Consider the following 19,080-nt stretch of genomic DNA (forward strand, 5'->3'; position numbering starts at 1 on the left):
ATAAGCATTTCTTATGCAGTAAACAACTGAGTAGGTATGGAATCTTTTGAATATATGTGTATACTCAATTATCTCAAACTGCTTAATGAGCATTGTGCAGCCTTCCATTTTTATTATTTCTTTCACAGCTGTTTAATTCTTCCTTCCTTTCCTATATGTCTAGTTGGACATGTAAGTCTTTACAGAATTGGATACACTGGTAGTTCTCATTGGCCAGTTGTAAAATCGAATTAATGCGATTAAGTTAATACCATGGTGCTAGTCTGTGACAACAGAGGCAGGGATAACGTGTTTTATTTCAGGTCAAGCATTTGGGGTTTTTATGGTGACATTTGGCTTCTTCAACCATAAGATTACTTGTTGGAGAGGATGAAAGTTTGGTAAGAAAGTTTCACAGGTATGTAGGCTTGGCAGAAAGATCTCTGGATGTAGAAACTGAGGATGAGATAGAAATGAAAGCAAGTTTTGATATAGAGTAAAAGATGTTTTGCTGAAACAGTGATCGCTGAGTAACTGAGAAGGCAAAGGTTGGAGATGAGTTGGAAGGAGATTTTTATGAATAGGACAAAGGTATGTGACTACAAACAAAGACACGTTTTTCACGAAGTAAGTAAGTCTCAAGAAGAGCATAAGTAAATAGAAAACATGTCTTTACCAAAAAGAGAGATATGGCAGGCAAACAAGAAATGTTGATGTAGGAAGAAGAAAAGAGGTCTGAGCATTTTCCACTGTAAGCTTAAATTGTAACTTACTTACTCTTGTGATTGGATAATAATGACTGTAATATGGTGATGGTAGTAGCTATGATAGGCTATAGACAAATGTAAAGGTGTTGTGTATGGTGCTTATTGGTTGTTATGTATTAAGATACTCTGCAAAGAAAAGTATATAATGCTTTGTAACTTGAACAGAAAGTGGCTTCAGGTGTGCCTACAGCTGGAGCTGGCAGCTGGAGGGCTGGCTCTGGATACCCACTCCCTGAAATGCTGTAACTTTGCCTATGCAATGAACAGCTTTCAAGAGAGCCTGACAGTGCAGACATCCTTCGTGAACCTTTCTCCTATAATTACTCTTGTTCATCTTGCAACACTGCCGCATTTATTATCTTCCAAGTTCTACAATTACTGAAGTACAGGTCATGCAGTACCACTCAGTCACAACACTATCTTTACTCAACCTGGGAGCATTTCTGCCCTTGCATTAATCAGAAATATGTCCTCAGACAAGAATGAGTCCATGATTCTTTTAATTAAAAATTGTATCATAGGACAGCTTATCATGAAGGAGTATATTTTTAAAGGAAGCAATGAAGCTTCAAACTACTGATTGCAAAAGTTGAATGGTTGTGTGATGGAAAGAGTCACTCTGTATCTTGTTCTTTATCTTATATCCTTCCTTTAATGTGTCCCATTAGGGTGGATGCAACCCTAATCTAAAGGGGGAGACAGTGGGGAGGAGTGGTAGGGCTGTGAAAATGATTAGCTAAGCAAAAGGCTCTATTAAATCTTAGCTCTCTGTTTCACTCATTTGACCATAAATCTGTAATCTTTTAATAATTTTTGAACATGAGCTTCCAGGCTTACTCAAGCTGTGATCTGACCTGCTGTGGTGTAGTCTTCTAAATGTATGACGACAGAAACAAGGAACTGTTAAGGTGCAAGATTTTAGGACTGTCACTGATTTGCCAATACCTTGGAGGGTTTTTTCAGTTTGTCTTCCAGACTCAGCTCAGCCTAAATCCGTAGGCCAGTGCAGGGTACTAAAAGGCTTCAAATAAAATTTCTAGTTCTAGGAATATATCATTTCTTCTCTCTACAAAAAATGTAATCCTGGTTCATCTCTGGGAGTTGGCCTTTTTGGCTTTGGTATGCACTGAACAGCTGCCACAAGTCAAGATGCAGAAGTACTAAATTCTTAATATTAGATTTCCAAGTTAAATTTCTCTTGAACTGACAATGAAATCAAGGTGAAGAAACCAACCAATTTGCTATTCAGTCAAGTAAGAAAATAGTGTACCCTTGATCTCCAGCCAAATGGCCACATAATCACTGTGTGCAGGGGGTTCCTACATCTTTGCAAGACTAATAGACTGTCAGTCAGCTTTAAGCTGTCTACAGCTAACAAAGTGAAAAATGGCTTAGCCCTACTTTTTCTGGACCCATATTCTCCTCCTTTTTCTTCATTTCTAGACTTTATTTTTTCCCTCTGTTTCTGAAGTACAAAAAATCAGTCTAACCGCTTCCACAGCTCCTTCAGAAATTCCACAGATTAGGTTTCCAGCTCTCTCCTAAATAGGAGTTGATATTTTTTTTGTTTCTTGTTGGAGTTAATCACTGGCTGGCACTAATTGCTTACCAACATTATTTGTGATCACTCTTTTTTCCCACAGGTTCTTCCAAAACTGGGTATGCCTGTTTCATAGGCAACCCGGCATTCTCTAATTGTGAAATTAATCTGCATATGTAATCTTACACAAAGTACTGTTCATCCTGGTTTAGGATGTAGGATAATATGAAAAGCTGCTGAAAGTTTTCTACATAGCAGTGAAATTTTCTATGACAATTTGAAAATAATTTTTAAATTTTAAATCTGTCTGATTGTTGTATTTTAATAATTTTCCCTTTTGTTTTCATTTCAATCATAGGAAGCACTAACTTTAATTGAGCAAGTTGAAGCTGAACAAAGTGCATTATATCGCAGTCTCAAAGAAGCTATGAGCAACAGGAAAAAAAGCAGGACTCCTCCTCCTCCTCTGTTACTTTCTAGATCACATTGCTCCATGACATTTAAACCAGCCCCGTTTGATTCAGATATTCAGGTAATGTTTTTCATGATGACTGCATAAAAAATAACTAAACAATACACAAGAGAAAAACTTGTTTCAACACATTTTTCTCTGTTCCTGAGAAGATTATGTTATTCTGACTTAATTAAGTATCCGTTTTTTTTCCTCTGTGAGTCAGTTTTCCTCTGTGACTCATTGTTTTGATCTTCACATTTGCATAAAACTTTTTAAATCTCATGCATCATGTTCCTTGGTGCTTCTGTTCTCCAGTACTTATTTATTCCACTTATCAAAAGCTCGTCTTCTGTCTTAGGGATTGACATACTCCTAGTTACCCTCTGAAGAGATGCAAGACTTGCATCATATGATGCAAGAAAGTAGCACACTGAAGTCTCTGTTAATGAAATGTTGAACTGACGTAGTTCAGGTGGAAATAATCCACTTTCTGTTGAACTTGTAGAGTCACAGAATTGTGTGGATCATAGAGGATATTAGGAGAGGTCTCTTGTCCAACCTGCTGCTCGAAGTGGGCTTGGCTATGAGATTAGATGAGTTTGCTCAGAGCTTTATGCAGTCAGTTCTGAAAACTTCCAAGAATGGAGACAGCTTCTCTGGAAACTGTGTTCCAGCAGGGCAACATGTTCATAGGAAAACTATTTTTCTTATGTACATGTGGAATCTCCCTTGCTTCAATTTAGGTCTATGGCTTCTCCTCCTCCTACCATGCATGCACTACTGTGAAAAGTAAATGGCATCTACTCCTCTCCCTTCCTCTGCTAATCAAGTAATTTTATCACAGAGGCCAGGAATGGTGGTCAGCCCTGATTTGCCCTTGGTAAATCCATCCTGACTGTTCCAAATTGTCTTATTCTCTTTCCCTTGTCCAGAAAGGATTCAAGTAGGCTGAAGTATGAAAATTACACTAGCTGCAGCTTTCTTGAGAGAGAAGCTTCCATATTTTGCAAGCTTCTTCAAAATAATCTTGTGTATAAACATGGTAGAAACTCAAATCTTATTAATAGTGCTAAGAATGTTTCTGTGAACAGTTGTTTCAGAACCTGCAGTTTTATTGCAGTTTTTTAGTGAACTTCAAATAGATTAAGTAGGGAAAATTTTATTCTTTTTATCCTGACTGAATATAAAATAAAAATTTAAAAAAAATCTTTAAAATTTGGTGGTTTTGTTTTGGTAAGTGTTCAAACTTCATTTTCTTTGATACATTTTGTTTGTCATTTTAAGAGTGAATGCAGCATCTTGGGCCGCTAGATGGCGAAATATGATTATTATTCTTATAATTTGAGCCCAGCTAGTCTGGAAGAATTTTTTATCTGAAATTACACATAGCTGTTGAGCAGACAGAGAGGGTATTTTTTTATGTAGAAGTTATTATCTGAATACTTAGGATTTAGTTATTTTCTTAGGATAAATTTATGCCTAGGATTTAATTAGACATATATAGTTCTTGTACTAGGAGTCAAAATACCTCTGAAATTTTTAGATCTTAAGGCTCATTTGCTGAAAATAATCTCCTCAATTTCAATAACACTTTGTGAAAAACAGTCAACAGGGGAACACCAACAAATGTCATCATTTAGACTTCTGTAAGGCCTTTGATATGGTCCTACATGACATCCTGATCCCCAGATTGAAGAGACATGGATTTGATGGATGAATAGCCATTCTGTGGATAAGGAATTGGCTGGATGGACACAGCCAGAGTTGTAGTCCATGGTTCTATGTCCAGGTAGTGAATGGTGATGAGTGGGGTCCCTCAGAGCTCAGTCTTGGGACTGGTGCTCTTCAGTACCTTCATCGATGACACAGACAGTGAGACGGAGTGCAGCCTCAGCAGGGTTGATGACAGGAAGCTGAGCTCTGCAGTTGACACAACAGAAGGAAGGGATGTCATACCTGCATTTCTTTTGCCTGATTTTAAGGATCTGTCCTCAAGCAGTTTGCTGAATCAGAACCTGATGCCAACTTTAGAAGAATACTATTGCAAGGATCAAATAATGGATCTAGATGACTTTAAATCTGTGACCTATAGAGTTTGTGCTTTGGGATAGCTTTGAGGAATAGGGTAACTCAGGGTGGGGTTAGGATAATGGAGAATCATCTGTTTTTATTGCCACTGTAGTATATCTAGTTCTCCAGCTAAATAAATTAATTGATGTTTTTAGTGCAGTTAGACTAGACTTTTTTATAACTAAGCTGAGGTTTTTTGCAGAGACTGTTTTCACAAAATTTTTACATTCTACATTAGGCAAAACTTGGAAATAATACTGTGCATCTACTAATTTTGTTCTCATTTTCTTCAAAGGTTTCATGGTACTGTATTTTGGGCTCTGTAGCAGGAGGAAGTAATACAAAAGTAAGGTTAAATAGCAATAAACTTCAAAATTCAGGAGAAGAGGTAAGACAGAGGTAAAACTTGTTTAGGTAATTCGCTCTTCCTCTAAAAAAACTCAGCTCCCTAAATCTTTCTATCTGACGTATTTTTTTAAATAATGTAGCTGACTAAGCCTTTGACAAACTCTTCTATCTTTACACCAGAAAACTTCCAGGAATCTTCTTGAATAATAAATTAAATTACTCAAAAGCTTCAAGTTAAAAAAATCTGTCTCTTGTTATAACTATGTTTTTTTGGGTGATATCTAAGAAATGCAAAAGTAAAAGAAAGCATATGAAATATTTTTAGAGTGTGCTCCAGACACTACTCTTTCCAGAAATTCAAAAAAAGAGAAATTATAAACAGATTATTATTCATTTTCTTCTTAATTGTGTAATTTCTATCAGCTATTTCTTCTAAACAAGACATTGCCTTAGTTAATTCTGGCAGCATGATAATATAACTCTTTCAATAACCTTCACATTCAGACACAGTTTATTTCTAAGTTCATGCTCTTTCCCTTTCATGTTGTGAACATGTGGTATGGTGAATCATCCCACACATCTTTAATTACTGATGACTGATCATGTTGACTGTGTTGGTACTCTTACATTATTTATTCATTAAAATTTGACGTTTAATTTTTTGAATTTTTTTTGTTTGGTTGATTGGCTTGGTTTGGTTTTGAATTTTTAGGTAGGCTTTATTTTTTCCTTTGGATCACATTCTGATGTTTCTGCACAGACTGAGAAGGTTCTGGTTTTCATTCACTTATGCCTGCTATTGCATTGTCCTGCTGAATGACAGCAATGAATGATCCAAATACTGGGCATTTTGTGATTTAAGAAAGGAGCAAGAAAGCTTCAGCATATCCTCCTCAGCAGACTTTTCTGTAGTCTAACACCTTATTGATCAACTCAGTGATCATATTTATATCTGGAAATCTGCATGAAGGGCTCTGTTCTTTGCAGGGCAGGTCTCTGTTGTGCTTTGTGACAGAAGAATGATCTTAAACTTTTTTGCCTGATGTTGCAAGCTTTCCTGGCTTTGTAAGCAAGCCCTGTGCTAACACTGATAGACTGGTCTTTGGTGATGGAGGGGGAATCTTCCCCTTTGCACATGTTCCCCTGGCTCCTCCCCTTAAAGGAAAGTGTATGAAAAGAGAAGGCATGTATAGGTACTGGCAGTAGAGACTTGATGTTATTATTGATACTCTGATCATCAAATCCAGAAAATCAAGCTTCCTGTACTGTTCTGTGAGTTAGTTTCAGTATTCCATCCTGTACTAGGTGTATTAAGGGTTTGACAGGTGACTTTTACCCCACTGCCAGCTTTTTTTTTTTTCTCTGAATTTGCTGCAGTCCATCCAAGCCACTGACCATCTTCGCTCTGACAGGCACTGGAGACATACAGACCTGAGGTTAACCATATGCCTCTGGAATGGAACTGTTCTTTGCTTTAGGATACGCATTTGCAAAATACTGATCTGCAGACAAATTCTCTATCTGCTGACTCCAAGAAAAAAATTTAGAATTCTTGGGGATTGAATGCTCTATCAACGTATCATAAAGGGATGTTGCAGACTGTTGTACACTTATTTCTGGTCTGCTGGTTCAGCCCCTGCATCTGAAGGGATTTCTGTTGTTCAGAGGTCTCCTTATGAAGGCCAGACTGTGTTTGAATAAGAGCATTGTGTTGATGCTGTGTTATGATCTCGAGTCTCATCCATCACTGGGACTTGTTTCTTTTTTCAAGACTCTTGAAGTCTTCAAATCTTCCTTGTGTAGGTTGTCTTGGTTACAGAGAGGAAGGTGGAAAATCCTCTTAGGAGTGAGCCATGATGTTAAAGTGTAGGTACACAATTACTTGAAGGAAAAATGAAGATCTTGAAAGTATGTTGTTTGCTTCACAAACTCCAAAGTGCTGTTAATAGTGCTGGAAGGACCAGAGATATCTCTGCCCATATCTAATACAAGAAGGTGGCATGAAGGAGAGCAGTATGGTCTTTCTCTGGAAACACAGTTCAGGGCCAGAATGTATCAGCTCAATGACTGCAAGCTTGAACTATCACTGTGGGAATGTTCAAATGGACACAAGTATCTTAGAAAAACATCAGGTCTGGTACTTAACAGTTCTCTTAGGTTATGTGCCCTGTATATGCATCAGCAGTCCAGAGAAAATGGATGCTTTTTTTCACATATCATTTCACTGTTTTCTCATAGTTTTCAAGAATTTAATACAAGAATCTAGTACATGACACGCTGTTAACCTAGATTGTTCTTTGATTGTATCCAAGACCATTAAATAGTTGTTTAGAAATAAAAGTTTAGAATTTGAGATTTGTTTTAGATATGTACAGTGGGTGTAACTAGAAAAATATTTTTGTTGGTAGATACCAGCAGATGGGAAAAGCCTCTTGGAACTACAAGGCTTAGATGCCAATGAGAAATACGTATTTGCCGTCGCAGCATATTCTTCAGATGGAAAACTTATTGGTGATGCCGTTGGGCAAATGACTAAGCCAATTCTTGCTTATCCACCTCTTTCTGCTACTACTGTTCGAGCATATCTAACTCAGGTAGGGTTAGAAGATAATAATGAACACCTACTTTAATTTGGCTGTAATTACTTGTTTTCAGTGGTTGTTCTAAAACTGCATCTGGTAACAACTTGAGACCTTCTTGCCAAAAGCTTGATAAGCACAAATCATAATTTTAACATAAAAAATAGGGTATCTACATAAATTGATTCTTAATTCGGAAATGTCAGGTTTAGTGGAAGGGACTCTCTCAGCTAGTTTTCTTACCCATCTCTGTTTTTCAGTCTGCATTTAACTTCTTTCTTCTTTTTTTTGTAATTTTTTTCTTTTTCATTTTTGTGATTGAGACCAAGTACTAGAAATCATCTTACTAGTCATTAAGGAATTAAAAGTATTATTGAACTTAACAGGTATTAGTTTTGTAATACCTTGTGAAAGACCACAAAGGTTGTCAGATCTTCATCATAATTTTCTGTGTTCTTACTAAAGGATGTTTAAAACAGATTGAGACACAGAGAAAAGTGAAATTGTCTAGCCCTATAGATAGATCATGGAGAACAGTTAGAAGCTTTCCTAAAATATTCCAGTGTAAGATGTATCTGCACGAATTTATGCCTACTTGTTGGCTTAGTTTACATCCCGTTATTCAGAGCAGGAGTGCCTTCTGCAGTATTAGCAAAAGTAAAATGAACCTAGAGGAATTTATATGCCTTCAAAAAGTGCAGCACAATATTCCACACAGGGCTGTTAGAGCATTGGTCAACAGTCAAGGAACTCCCCTGCTTTCTCTGATGCTAAATCTGAACCACACTAATATTAGTAGAATCCAATTGTTGCTACATGTATTTTATTCAAATATGTCAGAATACTCTTAAGAGAAATTGTAAATTTACATGTTGTGGGGAGTTTTGAAAACTTCTTTATCCTATAATTATATCTGGCTTGGTTATTTGATGAACGTGTCAACTCACTGTTTGTTTGTTTTGTAGGTAGCCTATCAGACTGGCAACTTTAGATTGGCCAGAGCAGCATTTTCACCAATGTGGGATTATTTTGTTTCAAATTCTTCTCCACTGCCTCCCAACGAAGCTGTTATTTCTGCAAGTAGTAATTTGACTATATCTGAAAAAAGGTAATTGGTGAAACACAATTAAAATAATAATTAATTATCTATAATTATTTTCTAATTATAGATGTGCACATTTTATTTAGAAGAGTTCCAAGTTGTGGAATTTTGTTCAGGATTGTGATATCAAAAACTTTCTGAAAAAAATGTTGTGAAATTTGTTGTAAAAATACAGTGGCCTATAATTAGTAGAGGATTTTTGTTATTTATGGAACTGCTAACATTTACACACCTAATTCTTTATAATGGCTGTTTTCTTAAGGTAATTGGGAAACATTCTAAAGTGGGTACTTGTTTTGTGTGATGCATTTTCATATGCAAAACGTATAATATGCACTGGGTTCTTGACTTTCCAATTAAGGGAGCAATAGATCTCAGAAACTGTGAAAATTTTGTCAAGAACACCAACCAAAATAGGTAATGCTTGCTAATTTTGTTTTGGGGTGGCTATATAATGTGCCAATAATCTTTGCTGATGCTAAAGGGCTTTAGAGATATTTAAAATCAATTCTTCTATAAAAAAATTTCAGATGTTCAACCATAATATTATATAAGTTTTTCATAGCCCAGCTAGAAATTTTGTGGTTGCATTTACTGAAATTCAATAGATCCAGATTTGGAAATACATCAAAACTTAATTTATTCCCAGATAAAAGAAATTTTTATGAAATAATAGACATGAAATATCATAAGAAAACTAGTTTTAAATGTAAGTCAGCTATTTATGATTTGATAATGAATTAACATCATTGATAATGAATACAAATCATCAACTTCACTGTCTGCCCTTCAAGTGCCACCACGTGTCTGATACTAGGCATACAAATGCACCAAGGTTCTTGATGTTACATGCCATAGCCATAGAAGCACTTGGGATTTACACACAACCTGTGGACTGCATTGATGCCAGCAGATAACCACTACACATCCTATTTCATGAGTACCCCTGGCCTAGGCAACACAGCAGGAATAGTCATTGTGCTGTTTTTTACATCTGTTTTTTCAGGGTTTTTTTGAACACATCCAGCTCTAGGGATAACATTGAAATGAGTCTATTTTCAGATAAATCAGATGAAGGCAGAAAATTTTAAGTAGCTGTGCAACGCAGTTTTGGCATTTTGCTTTTCTGACAGTTATGGCCAAGCCTCTTTTTTTTTTTTTCTTTACAATTAACATGGAAGATTCTCACAGCTGCGATATCAGGCAGTTTCAGTTTTACTGACGAGTAGGTAAGAAACTGTACTCGCTAAAGGCACAGCAGAGGGAGCCTGAAGGAAAGGAAACCTGTGTTTCCAGCCAGAAGCCCTGGTGGTGGTATCTTGGTAATGTCAAGTGTGTGAACGTGTCTATTTGATCTTCCTTCTCGATTTTCAGTCTCTTTCAGGAAATACAATCAAGGGGAAGAAGGAATTTATTTCTTGTACTTCAAAATCATAGGATTTTTCCTGTAACAAAAATATAAAAAAATACAGCAAGTACAAATGCCTGCCTGTCCCCAGGGAAGAGAAAAAACCGACCACAAAACATCTTGACAGAAAAGCAGGCAAAAGAAAAGAGATTCTTTTGAGACTTGTAATACAAGACATAAGTTTTGAAAAGGAGTCTGTTAGTAATACTTAGTAATGGACTTCACAACTGCATGTATCATTCAATGTGTAAAAGGAGACAGTGAAAATAAATAAGCTGTAGCACCTGAAGTTTTCAAAGAGTTCAAAATTAGTTTCACTGGATTAGGTGATACAAACAAGGAAAAGTTGTCTTAGATTAGTAGAATGTGGACAGCAATTTCAAAAGGAATCTTACTTTTATTTATTATGTTTTTAATTTAGAAATTTTAAGCAATTTTTTCAGTTTTGTATATAAATCTTATTTCTAGAAGAAGCTATAGTAATCCTTTTTGTCCATAATTTTAAAACTAAAAACTTTATTTTATTATAATGCAGTTTCAGGCATGCAAGATCTGAATAATGATGAACATGCTTTTACTGTTCTTTTGCTTTTGTATTTTGTAGGTTACGTTTTGAAGCTGTATCTCAGACTTCTCCTATTACCTTGCACCTCTTTTTGAGGAATATGTTTGCTGTCTCTGACATTAACATCATGGAAGGAGCGCTCTTCTGTGATTCCATCTGTTCCAATGAGATATTTTATAAGGAGCAAGTATGTGTGATTTAAAATAATATACTGGATTTGATTTTACTTTTTCATCAGCCTTATTTCATCATTGCAAGATAGATGTTGCAATCAACTAGTCCTGTTTCCAGAATTCTCCATTATCTGTGGGTTTTCTTTCTGAAGTATATCAGAAACTGTTGATTGTTTACATCCCGCTGGAACGATGGTTCCTGAATCAGTTATTGCCTAATCCAAAGCCCACTGATTCCTACTGAGGAAGGATTTTTCTTAACTTCAGTGGTGGTAGACTATAATTTAAGAAAGAAGTATAATAATTGTTATTTTTAGCCTACTAAGATGTACCTCAAATTTTTAATTTTAAATATTTATGCTATTAAATACATATACTTTAATTAAGATTTGCCTTCTAATAGGGTTTTATAGTTTTAATATACTAATACTTTATTTCAGACATTTTTATAGTATAATGGCATGTTAAAGAAAAAAAAAGCCTCTTTCTCTTTTATTCGGGTAGTCAAGCTTTGCCTCTGGTTTTATTGCATTCCTATTGTATTCCTTTCTTTGCTGAAGTACTTGTAAAAAATGTGAGCAGTTGATTACTCAGTGACTTTACTGGATTAACTTGCACTAGCCAGGACTGCAACAGGTAACTTGAAGGGAAAGGAAGGAATTATCCTTCCCTTACCTACTCTGAGAGGCTGGCATGTGAAATTTCCACTCCACAGTTTGAGGTTATTAATCAGACTCAATTTGTAAGTTTTATGGGCAAACTCAGAGGGCACACTTAGATCAAGAGCAATCATTTCTTTTAGAATCAGGAATAATGTGTTTTTTAATATACTTCTAACAGGTGTCAATGTAAATTCATTTTGAAGCTTTTATCTTACTTGCTGCTTATCCTGCTTTTTAAACTGCAATAACATTTGTCTTCTTCCACTCTCAAATGATTTGAAACAACAGAATGCATATTTAAATCAAAATGTGTTTTGCTTTTACAGGTTGCAAGATTATCAGAATGTGAAAGAATGGCTGTGGCAATTGAACTTAGCAACTGGTTGAACGATGCAAGTTACTCCTTGCAGTCTGTTGTACAATGTTACGGCCTCCTCGCCCCACTGATTTATCACAAGATTTTTTTAGTGCCAGTAATTCAGGTGAGAGCATTGTAAGACAAAGCAGCTGTCAAGTCCTGCAGTTATGGTGATTCAAATTAAACTTATAATAGACAGTTGGAGAGCTAAATATCTAGGCTTCGACTTCTTAACAGCTGATGAAAGAAAAGCCTTTTATAATTTTATGTGTCCCCAATGCATGTAGGTTCGGTGTAAGCTGCGCACATTCCGCTCTCAGATACGGAGAGGTAATTGCCGTATTGATTCTTTCTTTAGGGTGACTGATGGTATTTTAAACTGTAGCAGAATCTACTATACAACTTCTACATGAATGTTATTTACAGATGGCAATTTTGAGGAAAGAAAAGCAGCATTTGCCTGTGTTTCTGTGGTTTTAGTTTTTTTTTAAATTTGGAATGTTTGCTTCATATCCAGTTTTGTTTTCTTCTTAAAGAAAAGAAAGCTATTCAGTGTTTTGATAATGCAGTCTTCAGTTTTCAGGCATGTGCTCCTTTCCAGAAGCAAGCACCCTCTCTTTGAAAACAGAGTACCTGAATCCTTCCCTGCCACTTATGAAGCAGATGTGTTTTATAGATTCAGCACGGATACAGTGGAAACATGCAAATTTTTCCCTGTAATTAGGTAGCCTTTTTAGGTGGCAGCAGTAAGAGTGTATTCACTCTGTGAGAAAGCATGAGGTGACTGCACTGCAGGTGAGACACAGACTTAAAAAAAAAAAAAAAAAAAATCATCTATTTGAATACAGGGATAGCTTCTTGCTTAAGACGTTGTTGGCTGTGGTGACCTACTACAGGGACAACTAGCCCCTGGAAATGGCTCCTGTTTCAGATTTCTTAATTAAAGTGAAAAATAATTTAGCCACGTGTTCTTTTCATGTCTGATAGTCAAAATGGGGGAAAGAAGAATTTTATTTTTACAGCATACTGGAAATATTTTTCTTTAATTTGAAATTCTGACCATCTCAATATATTTTTAAGCAGTCCTCCAGTAGGATTATGTAGTCTTGCTGAATTAAACATTCTTGGATTTCATGTTAGTTAAATCAGCAAAAATATCCATCATGTATCTATAATTTAATATCTGGGATTTTATGTGAACATGTCATTTATTCCAAAGAGCTGTGGTTGAAATCTTGACACTGTTAAATTAAATGGAAATTTTATTACTGGCATTTGTAAAAATCCTATTCATTAGATTTCAAAGTATTTTTGAAGTTCACCATCAAATACAATAGGCTGTACAGAGGTACAAGCTTGTAAGTATGCTCCAGACTCCAAACTTTGTTTTAACCCTTGTATTTACAGATCCTCATTAAATGCTTGGCTGTCCTCCAAGAAATTCCAAGTGCTACTTTGCAAAGGAGACAGCAAGGATGTTATGAGAGTATTCAGCATATGATAGCTTGTATTTCATATCATACAGCAAAGGTATGGTGTGTATTGTTGTGCTTACAGCTTAATTTGAGATATAGCTCTTGTCATTTAGAGAAAAAAAAAGAGATTTAGTAAGCTGGCCCTCAGAATATCTTAGAGAACTAGCAATCTTAAATAGTAAAGGCATACAAATATTTATTAGTATCTTTGAATCAGTGCATTTTACATAACAATGACATTTTGACTTTTTAATATTTATTTATTCAGAAAATAGTCTATAACTATTAGTCCATGTCATTAGGTCCATATTTTATGTCATTGTGTGTATTTTTATATTTAAGGTAGTACTATTTCCAATAAGATGTGCACATAATATATAAGTTTAAAAGTTTATTTGTTGCAAATAAGCCATATTTGTAGTTTTAATCAGATTAACGTATCTGGTTTTGTTGCTGATTAGATACAAGAGACCTTATACTGTTTAGTCTTGCATGCTGGCAGAAATAGAACACCTTGACTTTCAACCATAATATATATCTGTAGATGACATTTATGATTCAGATACTCAATCTATTTAGTGAGATAAGGAGAAGCATGGTACTGGAGTTTTTTCCTTGGGTTTAGAGACGTGCTGCACTTAAATTACTTGCTATCATAAACGTGTGATACTGAAAAAGTCAGCTTTCCTCTAGCTTTGAGTACACCTCAGCTAAGAGCTCATACTGAAGCTGAGCTCAGTATGATTGGAGGGATTCCCCTGTGTTGGTGATTCCTCAGTTTGGTCTCTATAGGAGCTCAATCTCCATGCTCACCTCACAAGAGCAGATCAGTATCAAATAACCCTGAAAATTCTCTGCAAGGCCAGCATGGCTGTGAGGCCAGAAGCCAAGGACAATGCCATGGCTGGCAGAGCAGCACCTGGTAGTGAGGTTCAGCCAGGCATCCAGATTATCAGGTAAGTTTGTGGTGACAAGGCAGGTCAGATTTGAAGCTGGGAAGTCAGTCCACAGGTCAGGATAAGGCCTGGTGAAGTGGCTAGGGTCAGACAGAGCCCAGCAGGCTGGTCCATCATATAGACTGGGAATAGTCTGAGGTCAAGCTCAGAAGTTGGTCCATGGGCCAGGTGCCCAGTCTAGTGGATCCATTGCCACACCCAGGCATGGCTTGGACTGAGCTGGAGACCAGCATTCCTGCCATATAGAAACCAGCAGGGAGTGTGGGCTTAGACTTGAGCTGAGAGGAAGCTCCTGGCCCCACATGCGTAGGCCCCAGCTGAATGCTCTTAGGGCCAATAAAACCTATTAGAAACCTTGATTAAGTGTTTGTTGGTGGATTCCTCAGCTAAATGACTACAGGTTATACTGCTGATTTTTTTTCCTTAAAGATAGCATTTCAACAGGGTAGCATACAGAATAGCAAGGAGGATGAGTGAATTGCAAATGCTTCTCATTAAAGCGTCGTATATTGTTTTCTTTTGACTTACAGTCAGGTCATGTACTGTATTTATCCTAAGGTAATCTATACACTTAGGATCACAAAGGCAAAGATCCTAATGTGAAGTTAGCTTGCACATAGTAGAAGCACTTGGGCCTTTAGAGCTCTATCTAAAGGAGACAAAGCCATCTAAAAACATTTGCTACACTGTTAATTTATAAATTTCGTAGTTTAAAAATAAATTTCACTACTCCTTTCACTAATACAGATGGGATTTTAAAATGTGCACTTGATATCAGAGAGGTAAATGATGATCATTTAGTTACCCTTTATATTCTTTGATAGCAGTACTGCCTGAGAACAGGGAGAGTGTCAATCACAGCAATAGATACTTCTGGGTAAATCTTTCTATTCTCTGAGGAACAGGCTAAGCAGAAATAGAAGACATAGATAACGTATCTGCAATTCCAATTATTTTACATGTCTACAGTCCTGGGGTTTTTTTTATTAAAAGAAACTTGCATATTGAGTAATTAATTTCTATTTATAATATTCATGCATTTTGACAGTAATGAAATATTGCATGTTATGTAAACCAAAAAATATATAACAGATGATTCTTTAATAGGTACTGCATTCATGGAAAGAGTATGAACTTGCTGTAATTATCATTAACTATGGGAAAAAATTGTTGATCTCACCAACAGTTTCACTCAGCCTGTCAGGAGATGTGAAAACTAAAGAAGCACACACTGGAAAAGAGGTAAAAGTAGTTCCTCTGGTTTTCACTTTTCTCTAAATTCTGTATTCTATTATTTTGAAGGCTAGATTTATTAAATTTTTTTTGTTCTAGAATCATGGAGTAGTTTGGGTTGGAAGGGACCTTAGAGATCATCTAGCTCCAACCCCCAGCCTTGGGCAGGGACACCTTCCATTAGACCAGGTTGCTCAGCACCCCATCCAGCCTGGTCTTGAACACCTCCAGAGATGGGAAGTCCCCATGCTTGACAAAATATGCTGTGCTAAAAAAATCGGGAACACAGTTTTTATTTCATCAGAAAAGAAAAATAATACAGTGTAGATGAAATGATAAGGTATAGATTTAGAAGACTTGGGATCTAAGCTAAATTCCACCATTGAGATGCTGGTTTTAGTTAAGTTAAAGCTAAGTTTTCATAACAAAGTATTCAATATTTCCGAAGTGTTCCTCAAGGGCATCCCATTTAGCTGCAGTGGCAAAAGCAACAGAAAATCTGAGTACTCTTGAAACAAGTCTCCTCAAACTGACAGAACCAGGTAGGTGTACTTTTGAAACACTTCTTACCATTTTCTATGGAGTTTTCTATGGTTTATTTGTAAAAAAAAAATTTACTGAAGAAGTACTTTTATTTCTTATATCTTCCATGATGAATCAGCCAAAGCAATAATGATCTTGGTAGTGATCACCTGGTAGTGATGTGTATTCATATTTTTTGTCATTTCCAGTGGAACACTCATTTCTTCTTTCAGAGGAATATTCATTTGTGTACAATTCTGCAAATATATATGTTCTCCCAATCTATTTCAATTGAATTCCATGTTATTTAGGCTTGCTTTATCTTCTTAAATCAGAAAATGCAGTGGCAAAGACCACTGTCCATTTATAGCTTGTCTTAATACCCTGCCAATGCTAGTAGTAATGGCCACTGCAGGAAATTTTAGTGGAGAAAACTCTCCCTGAAGAAAGTTAAGAGAAATTGTCCTTTTTGTGAAGGAATTGCATGCATACTAGTATTTAACTACCTTTTAACTCAGGAATGAATATATGAATTTTAAAATATCTTAGAGTCTGGATCAAGCACAAGAATTTTCTGGCTAATAATTCTGCCAAAGTTAGATGAATTAACAAGTAAGAATTATAAAGAAAACTTGGTTAGAACTTAAACTCAGAGACACTACTGAATTTTTCCCATTATATTTATGTGACATCTTGTACTCCTTGGAGCCTGGGTAGAATTGTAGAATAGTATTGGTTGGAAGGCATTTCTGGAAGGTATTTATTCCAACTCCCTTCTCAAACACGTACAATTAGATCAGGTTGCTCTGAGACTTATCTGGTCAAGTTTTGAATCTTTCTGAAGAAAGAGATTTTGCAACCTTTATGGGCAACCTGTTCCAACAGCTGACCACCCTTATGGTTAGAGAGGTTTTCTTTATATGTGTTTGGAATTTTCTGATTGCCAGCTTGTTTCTATTGGCTGTTGTGCTGTCAGTGAGGACAGTCTGTCTCCACATTCCATATTCCTCCTATTAGATAGGTGTAGATTCCTCTTAGCCTTCTCTTCCCAAGACTGAATAAACCCAGTTTCCTCAGCCTCTTCTTGCTTTGTCATGCACTATAGCTCCTTATCATCTTGGCTGGCCTTCGCTTGACTTACTCCACTATGTCAGTGTCTTGTATTACAGTGTCCAAACCCAAACACAGTAACCTAGATGTGGTCTCACGAGTGCTGAATAGAGGGGAATAGTCATGTCCCCTGACCTGCTGGCCATACTGTTTGTAGTATAGCCCAGTATGCAACTGGCCTTTGAGCAAGACCACACCACTCAAGTGCTAATTATCATCCATCATCTCTGTATATGCATTTGTTCTGAAGAGAAAGCATTCTTGTAAAAAACAGGATAAGGAATGATGGAAAAAATCCATTAATCTGTGCATTAATCCTTCATTTTTTGCTCACATTGATGCCTACATTCCTGCAGAACAAGTTACATAATGAAAGAATTCTGTAAGTTAATTGAAAATCACATTGATTACATAATAAAAAAATTAATGGACTGATCAGTTAGAAAAAACCCACATTTTCAGTAGCTGGCAAATAGTTGGTTGTTAAAGTCTGCTCTGTTGTTGAACTAGCCTATTTGTCAATAAGTTTCAGGATACAAATTGAGAAAAAGCGTTTTGATGAGGCCATGCAAAACTTGCAGCTGTCCTTAGGAATATCTGTGAATGGTTTAGGGCAATGTGCACACCTGTAGGGCATGCTGTTAAAAATGTTTTTGAAAAAGCCTTGTCATAGGAAATCCTTATAATTGAGTCAACACTTAGCATTCCATTGATGATAGTCTACAAGAAAAATGGAAAAGAGCTGAATCTGCTTCTTCCAAAGAAGAGAAAAACAAAGTATTTCACACACAGTACAATTTAAATTCTGAAATTTCAAATATTTTCCCATTTAAACTTTTCTGGGACATATTTTTCTTTGTGAAAATGCTTGTTTGGAGCAACATATTTTTGAACTTGTCAAATGGGAGAGAGTACTAAGAAAGGGTGTCCTAAAAAGAAAAATTTAAGAAGTCTGCTTTTCCTGCTGTCTATTTAATTGGACATTATTTACATTCAACAGACCTAAACTGACTGCTCTCACTGGAGGTTGTAGCTATTGATCCACTATTATAAGTGATTCCAGAGTGCATTTTTAATCTGGCTTTTTTCAGGGATTTGCTGCATTGATGTTTTTCAACCTCAGGACTTGTCTAAGCACAAAATTTGTAGGTTGTGTTTCTTTATTAAGGAAAAATAACAAGTAGCACATGTAACATTGTTTTGGTGCTCATCAGTTGGTAATGCACTTTTGTTTAACTGCCAGAAGCTTGAATCCAAGTTATTGCCCTATATATTCTGTATTCTATTTACATCTGTGTATTCTATATATTATTTACACCTATATCTATAAAAATATATTATTTATGGAATAGAAATCCATTTATATACATATCTTTATGTAAACATTTAGGTTAAGAAAAAAAAATCCTCTACCTACTTACATTATCCATATGCAGAATATGAATGCAAGCGTTAGTCAATAGCAGTATCATATGATCAGTTCTTTCTGTACAACCTTAAACACATTTTTTGACATGTTCTTTCTGCACATTCACCTCCACATATGATTTACATGGATCTTTGTTAGACCTTTGATGAATTCCAGACATCCTCCTTATTAGTCTACTAGCTGGAAGTTTATCAGTCACATCTGTAAGCTCTTATTTAAGTTGTACAGCTACTTACATTAGAAGAAAAGAGCAAGCATTTGAATTGCTCTCTGGATGACAGTGAGAGATTTAAAAGCAATCTCTGTGCTAGAGAAGGATTTTTTTAATTGTTAGTTACAGTTCCAGGTGG

At 36.0% G+C, this 19,080-nt stretch overlaps 1 protein-coding gene across 1 annotated transcript in view; it reads left to right on the top strand.

Moving 5' to 3' along the window:
- The window catches only part of CFAP54 (cilia and flagella associated protein 54), a 107,165-nt gene that overhangs the window by 29,424 nt on the left and 58,661 nt on the right, over window positions 1–19,080 (top strand). Inside the window, exons 21-30 of the mRNA XM_042026159.1 lie at window positions 2,645–2,818; window positions 5,106–5,198; window positions 7,567–7,752; window positions 8,703–8,845; window positions 10,852–10,999; window positions 11,974–12,129; window positions 13,413–13,535; window positions 15,544–15,678; window positions 15,769–15,777; window positions 16,118–16,211. Coding sequence (XP_041882093.1) covers window positions 2,645–2,818; window positions 5,106–5,198; window positions 7,567–7,752; window positions 8,703–8,845; window positions 10,852–10,999; window positions 11,974–12,129; window positions 13,413–13,535; window positions 15,544–15,678; window positions 15,769–15,777; window positions 16,118–16,211 — 1,261 coding nt within the window. The remainder of the gene's footprint in view (window positions 1–2,644; window positions 2,819–5,105; window positions 5,199–7,566; window positions 7,753–8,702; window positions 8,846–10,851; window positions 11,000–11,973; window positions 12,130–13,412; window positions 13,536–15,543; window positions 15,679–15,768; window positions 15,778–16,117; window positions 16,212–19,080) is intronic.

This window comes from Corvus kubaryi, unplaced genomic scaffold (genome assembly GCF_017639235.1).
Source record: "Corvus kubaryi isolate FWS band 111438036 unplaced genomic scaffold, C.kubaryi_AGA036_p1.0 129, whole genome shotgun sequence".
Taxonomy (NCBI): Eukaryota; Metazoa; Chordata; class Aves; order Passeriformes; family Corvidae; genus Corvus; species Corvus kubaryi.